The sequence below is a fragment of the Myotis brandtii genome, unplaced genomic scaffold, assembly GCF_000412655.1.
Source record: "Myotis brandtii unplaced genomic scaffold, ASM41265v1 scaffold1112, whole genome shotgun sequence".
Classification (NCBI taxonomy): domain Eukaryota; kingdom Metazoa; phylum Chordata; class Mammalia; order Chiroptera; family Vespertilionidae; genus Myotis; species Myotis brandtii.
In genome coordinates, this window is record NW_005353800.1 from 251,015 (window position 1) to 257,982 (window position 6,968).

The window sequence follows — 6,968 nt, forward strand, 5'->3', positions numbered from 1 at the left end:
GGGCCGCCCCGCCGCCGTCACTGCCGCCTTTTTCTTCTTTTTTCAAAGGGCCATGGATACACAGACGATTCGATTGTTCTTCCTAAAGCCCAAACTACAAAATGTTCCACTTCACGACGTTTCTAAAAAATGAAGCACTGGGAAACATTTTATTTAAGAAATAGTGACCATGTAAAAAGTAGTTAAAGGAGAGAAGGGAAGAGGGAAAGCGGAAAAGAGACGGAAAGAAAGAAGAGAAAATTGGTAAGAGAAGAAAAGTAAAGAGAGGAGGGAGAAGTGGCCCGAAATTAATCGGGCGTCTTCCCAGCCCAGCTTGGCCCTCGGACCCTATCAGTCTCCATTGCTCAGGCTGCGCTGTCTCCTGCCCGCACTTCCCCGCACCTGCAGAGAGGTAGCCTGGTCACTGCGTGCAGCCAGCACACCTCGGCCAGGGCCCCGCTCCAGCCGTCCACCTAAACCCCAGCTCTTCCACTTACTGGCTGGGTACTTTATTTAACTTTTCCATGACTGCTTCCTCTGATGGAGATGAGGGTGGTAACAGTACAGCCACCTCACAGAATTGTGAAAATTGAAACCAGGAAATATGGTAAGCAAGCACTTAATAAGCATTAGCTATTTTTATTGTATTTATTGCACAAACTCCAGAAAATAAGCTCTTTGAAAACAGGGCCTTTATATATATATAAAATCCTATCTAATAAAAGAGAAACATGGTAATTAGCGTACGACCGCTACCCTTCCCATTGGCTAATCAGGGCGATATGCAAATTAACTGCCACAGGACTGTCCCCTGCCCTAACCTGTTTGGCTCTGGATAGAGCATCGGCCTGCGGACTGATAGGTCCCAGATTAGATTCGGTCAGGGGCATGTATCTTGGTTGCAGGCACATCCAGTAGGAGGTGTGCAGGAGGCAGCTGATCAATGTTTCTAACTCTCTATCCCTCTCCCTCTCTGTAAAAAATCAATAAAATATACGCGTCGGAGGCCGGGTGTACACGGAGGAGGTGAGCAAGCAGGGGGCAGCCATGGTGACTCCTCAGGAGCTTGTCCGTGAGAGCAGGGAGCTGGACAAGGCCAGGGGCCAGTAAGACCTTGAAAAGAAGCGTCGTGAGCTCGGCGACGGAGGTGGGCAGAGGGGCATGTGGCCAGCGTCAGGAGGGCAGTCCGCGGCTTCAGTAGCCCCTCTGCAGGGTGGACAGTGGCTGGGCCGGTCCTCAGGAGCTGGTCCTGAGGGCGCTCACTCTCGCTGCCTTTAGAAAGCTTGGAAGATCGGCCCATTGGGAGGCCTGGATTTGGTGTGTTTTACCCGAGGCTTATCTGCTTTCTCTAGATGGAATGTTTGGCTGTAGAGCTTTTATTCAAGGGATTGTCAAGCAGAAAAAGGCAGAATGGTCTTGTGGGAGTTCAGAGCCTTCCTGACCTGCTCTGCCCCCCCTCTGGGTGTTCCTGGAAGTCTGGGGCCGCGGAGTGCTGTCTGGGGAGCCCGCTGGGCCGTCTCCAGAGCCCACGATCTCAGGCTGCTTCACGCTCTTAAGCGAGGAAATACCGGGACCTTCATCCCAGTAGCGCGTGCTCACTGGTCAACTCACAGGGTGCCAGACGCAGGCGTGGGCGGTGGTGGCGAGGGGACACGCGCAGCAAACCTGACAAGGCCCCGCAGTCTGAGCACAGGGGTGGCCTCACCCCGTCATCCGCGAGCCCGTGAGCTGCATGGTGTCCCAGGGAGGACCCGTGACGCCTCGTCCCCCGGTCTCTGACCCTGAGGCCTCATCCTAGTTTCCTCACGTTGGGCTGAACAAAGTGGCCGTTTTTAAGGAGGATTTGCCTACACGTGTAGAGATCATCCTAGAATCAGGTGCCCAAGAAAAGAGGGAAAACTAGTGGGTTAGGAAGTCATGGACCCGCGGGGCAGGCTGGGGGACAGTGGCCCCCCAGCATGTGGGAACTACCGTGCCCTCTCCTCTGCTCAGCCAGGAAGCGACCAGCACTCTAGATCTGCCAGGTAATTCCTTGCTCCTGGCTCTTGAGGGAATCAAGCTTTTCAGCGGAAAAAAACACACCAACAAAACAAAGCCTGAAACCATCTCGGATCACCTGGCAGATCAGGGCCGTGGCCTGGTGCGAGGTAAGGACGGGGACCTGCTAGGAGCCAGGGCAGCCCGGAGGCGTGGGCACCCACAGCACCCGGGACGGCGTGCTGAGCGGCGAGGCGGAGGGGCTGGTCACACTCGCTCTTTGAAAGCAGGTGTTCTCAACTCAGTCCTGAAGCAAACAGATCGCTCTCACCTTCTTCGTAAGTGCCTTCTGGCGCTCAGCCACCTTCCGGGCGGCGATGCTGAGTCAGGAACAGCGTGTGGAAGGGGCGTGCTGTGTGATGAGCACAGGGGCTGGAGACAGAGGTTTCTGCTCCTCGGACTAACACTGGTCCAGAGACACTGGTGGGGCCCCGAGTGAGACGGCCAGTGGGGGGAGAGGGCCTCCCCTGCTGTTTATCACACCGGACGCCTAGAAACCCTTCCTGGGACGTGCATGGCTGTGAGGGCAGCAGGGGGAGTTCCAGCCATACCAGAGGGAGCCACAGCAAGGTGGCGTGGGGCGCTCAGGTACTCCAGCCAAAACGTTTCCTCGGTCGGTGACTCAGTCACCCACAGAGCCGTTTGCTGCGCTAAGTCCCAGGGCGATGCTGATGTCACTGCCGGCCCCGGGCCCCCAGCACCAGCCCGACCGCACACAGACGTCCGGTCCGCAGAAGGGAGGAGGGCACGAGACAAATTCCATTATAATAGCCATCTTTATTTGTAAAAATTCACATATCAAATGTATTCTTTTGGTCTTTCCATGATTTCCTTTTTACAAAAACAAAAAGTCACATAAACACCTTCCCCACTGTCATTCCCACAGATGGATGTTTGCCAGGCAGCCCCTCCCCCTCCCCACATATAGCTACATGCTTCATTCTTGGACGGCTCGCTTCCCCCACATGCTTCGGTGCTTCCTACCAGGGTGGAGTTCTGAGTCCTGAGACTGAAGTACACAAAGGGGTGGGTGAGGGTGCAGAGTGTGGCACGATGCTCAGGCGTGCAGGGCGGGCTCTAGTAGTAGGTCTCCTTCTCCACCCAGCCTCCAGGGCTTCGCCTGATGATGAGTTTTCAGGTTCATCACACACGAAGATGAGAAGAGAGTACGGGAAGGCACAGAACCTCCAGGTAGGTTTGAGGGGGTTCATCCTCAGGGCAACTCCCATTCCAGGGCAGTAGGAAAGGAAAGCAGCGAGGGCCATCTCCTCAAAGAGGCCAAATATTAAGATCTTGTTCTTCAGCCCTAGCGGGTTTGGCTCAGTGGATAGAGTGTTGCCCTGTGGACTGAAGAGTCCCAGATTCGATTCCAGCCAAGGGCACATACCCAGGTTGCAGGCTTGATCCCCAGTAGGGGGCATGCAGAAGGCAGCCGATCAATGATTCTCTCTCATCATTGATGTTTCTATCTCTCCCTCTCCCTTCCTCTCTGAAATCAATAAAAATATATTTTAAAAAAAAGATTTTGTTCTTCATCCTCTGCTGGAAGACGGAGTTCCTCTGGGTCTTGCAGATGACCACGCCGGCCCACTGCACCACCACGATGCTGACAAAGAAGGCCGTGTGGCCGGCGAACTCCACGATCTTCCTGTTTGTAGGTCCACTGCTGCCTGTAGCTGTCCTCCATGTCATTGGCCCAGCAGTCGTCTCAGTCCACTCAGATGCCCAGCTGGTTAATTGGGAGGAAGCCATTCTCAGCCAGAATCACAAAGTGAAGAAGCCCCTAGGCCCTGGATCATACCAATCTGCCCGTAGGCCATGCTGGTCAGCTGCTCGGTCACCAGCTTTTCCGATTTGTCTTTCTTTTTTTAATATATTTTATTGATTTTTTACAGAGAGGAAGGGAGATGGATAGAGTTAGAAACATCAAGGGAGAGAAACATCGATCAGCTGCCTCCTGCACACCCCCTACTGGGGATGTGCCCACAATCAAGGTACATGCCCTTGACCGAATCGAACCCAGGACCCTTCAGTCCGCAGGCCGACGCTCTATCCAGAGCCAAACTGGTTAGGGCTGGGCTGTCTCTTCATGATGTCGCTCTCAGCTGCAAGCAGGTGCTCAAACAAAAACTTGTACCTGAATATTTGTAGCAGCACCACTATTATGTGGTCCTTCCCCTAATGCAGCGGTTCTCAACCTGTGGGTCACGACCCTTTTACAGGGGTTGCCTAAGACCATCGGAAAACATATATAATTACATATTGTTTTCGTGATTAATCACTATGCTTTAATTATGTTCAATTTGTAACAATGAAAATACATCCTGCATATCAGTTATTTACATTACGATTCATAACAGTAGCAAAATGACAGTTATGAAGTAGTAACGAAAATAATTTTATGGTTGGGGGTCAACCACATGAGAACTGTATTAAAGGGTTGCGGCATTAGGAAGGTTGAGAACACTGCCCTAATGGTTTCACAGTGTGGTGAGCTTGTTTTGGAGTTGGACAGGTCTGGATTCATGTCTGCTATTTATTAGCCATGTAACCCTGAGCAAGTGACCCAGCTGTTTGGACCTCATTATTTGATCTGTAAAATGGGCATGTTGTCTCATATCTCAGACATCTTGCAAAGATCATTTGAGATCATTTATGTAAAGGACATAGGAACAACTGGGGAAATCTGAATATGAAAAATTGAATATTAGCTATTTCACTCATGTTAAAAACCTTAGGTGTGATAATAGTATTTTTACTATATAGGATGGAGTGGCTTGTTTGGCTGGGTGTCGTCTGGTATACGAAAAGGTTTCTGGTTGGATTCCCAATCAGGGCACATGCCCAGGTTGTGGGCTCTATCCCCAGTGCGGGGTGTACAGGAGGCAGCCAATATAAGTTTCTCTCTCACATTGATGTTTCTCCCTCTCCTTTCCTTTCTCTAAAGATCAACAAAGTTGTTTTTTTTTTAAAATATATTTTATTGATTTTTTACAGAGAGGAAGGGAGAGGGATAGAGTTAGAAACATTGATGAGAGAGAAACATCAATCAGCTGCCTCTTGCATACCCCCGACTGGGGATGTGCCCGCAACCAAGGTATATGCCCTTGGCCGGAATCGAACCTGGGACCCTTCAGTCCGCAGGCCGACGCTCTATCCACTGAGCCAAACCAGTTAGGGCAACAAAGTTTTTTTATAAATAGCAAAATTAGGGATGGAATGTCATTTGTAATTGACTTTCAAATGAGTCAGCAAAGAACAGAGACCCATATACATACATATTTGCAAATGTGTAGAGATTAAACAGTAGAGCAAAATGTTAAAAAATTTGTAAATCCAGACAGAGTCCATATATAAGGGTTCATTGTACTAATCTTTTAGCTTCAGTGAAAGTTTGATATTGTTAAAAATATAAAGTAGGGGAAGAGGTGCAACACTGGCCACAAAGTCTCCCTCTTCCAGGAAGCCTGCCCTGATTAAATATACTTCTCCACACAGGCAGCTTTTTTTTTTTTAATGTATTTTGATTTTTTACAGAGTTCGAAACATCGATGAGAGAGAAACACCAATCAGCTGCCTCCCGCACACCCCCCACCAGGGACACGCCCGCAACCAAGGTACATGCCACCGACCAGAACCAAACCCGGGACCCAGTCAGTCCGCAGGCCGAAGCTCCATCCACTGAGCCAAACCCATCAGGGCTGGGCAGCTTTTCATGTTCATTAAACACCCCAGCCCTGGCTTCTAGCAGCATTTTTGACAGTTAAAAGGGGAAAATGATGTCTGGCCGGCGTGACTCCGTTGGTTGGAGTGTCTGTCCCATCACCACAAGGGAATCACCGCAAGAGAATCTTGTGGTGAAAGGAGTTGGCTTTGATTCAGTGTCCGGGTGTGTACAGGAGACAGTTGATCACCGTTTCTCTCGCTCTCTCCTTTCCTCTCATAAATTAATAAATAGGGAGAACAATGTCTGGTCTTCACTTTATTAAAAATATAATCCAGCAAAGGAAGCAGCGACAAACATGACAAAGTGATTTGTCCACCCGGTAACACAGAGCAGTGGCAGGGCTGGTTTCAGGACCCTTACCTCCTCGGCCATCTCTACAGCAAGCTATACTTTGGTCGGAAGTGGAAAGTTGGAGTGACACTCACAGGCTGTCACGGAGGCTGGCTCCTTGATGCCTTTGCTCGAGCACACCCTGTGGGTCCTGTGTCACAGCTGCCTTTTCCCCACTCACAGAGCCCTTCTCACGGCCCATCCCCAGCCCTGCACTCAAGCACAAACATCTCAGTGAGAACTATGGGCTTTATTGCAAATGGAGTTGCCTGCTAAGGAGCCGCCTCTCCAGTCCTCCTTTTCCACTCTTCCTCTCAACACGTCCCTCCAGGCAGGCCACTAGGCCATTATGGAAGAGGAGTCTGGGGAGAGTGAAAAGGTGCAATGTCTTCTCCAAAGTCTTCTGGAACAAGCCCTGAGTCCGCCTGGCTCCAGGTGAGAACCTTGTGATGAAAGGGGTAAGACTTAGCTCCCATCTTCAAGGTCCTCCATGTCTACGTCCTGGGGGGGCTTCGTCTTCTTTTTTGATTTAGGCTGTGGGCCACTAGTCCTGGCTGGCTTTGCAGGGGCTTCCACTGAACAAAGAGAAAGAAGATGCATTAAAGAACCCAAGTGGAGTCAGGCTGCCCCCACATCCCGCCTCTGTGCCCAGCCTCACCTTCCATGGCTGCTTTCTCTTTCTGGGCAAGCCGGATCTGCTGGAGGAGTTTTCTGCGCTTCTTCCCAGACAGAGTAATGTTGGCACGTGCACTGGACCTGAAGGGTTGGCAGGACAAAGATCTGGGTTAACCTGAACAACACAACCACACAGGCGGTTCTAGCTATTAAAAAGGTCTTTGGCTCGGCTGGCATGGCTCAGTGGTTGGGCATCGACCTATGAACTAGGAGGTCACGG

At 50.8% G+C, this 6,968-nt stretch overlaps 2 protein-coding genes across 5 annotated transcripts in view; both read right to left on the reverse strand.

Moving 5' to 3' along the window:
* Positions 1–3,708, reverse strand: part of INTS5 (integrator complex subunit 5) — a 7,742-nt gene extending 4,034 nt beyond the window's left edge. Inside the window, exon 1 of the mRNA XM_014545261.1 lies at positions 3,560–3,708. Within this exon, the coding sequence (XP_014400747.1) occupies positions 3,560–3,708 (149 nt within the window). The remainder of the gene's footprint in view (positions 1–3,559) is intronic.
* A 2,277-nt stretch (positions 3,709–5,985) lies between these two features.
* The window catches only part of LOC102261823 (chromosome unknown open reading frame, human C11orf98), an 8,378-nt gene continuing 7,395 nt past the window's right edge, over positions 5,986–6,968 (reverse strand). For all 4 annotated transcript variants that reach the window (XM_014545088.1, XM_014545079.1, XM_014545083.1 and 1 more), the window contains exons 2-3: positions 6,732–6,829; positions 5,986–6,648 (exon numbers count right to left, since the gene is read on the reverse strand). In XM_014545088.1, the coding sequence (XP_014400574.1) occupies positions 6,539–6,648; positions 6,732–6,829 (208 nt within the window). In that variant the 3' untranslated portion in view covers positions 5,986–6,538. The remainder of the gene's footprint in view (positions 6,649–6,731; positions 6,830–6,968) is intronic.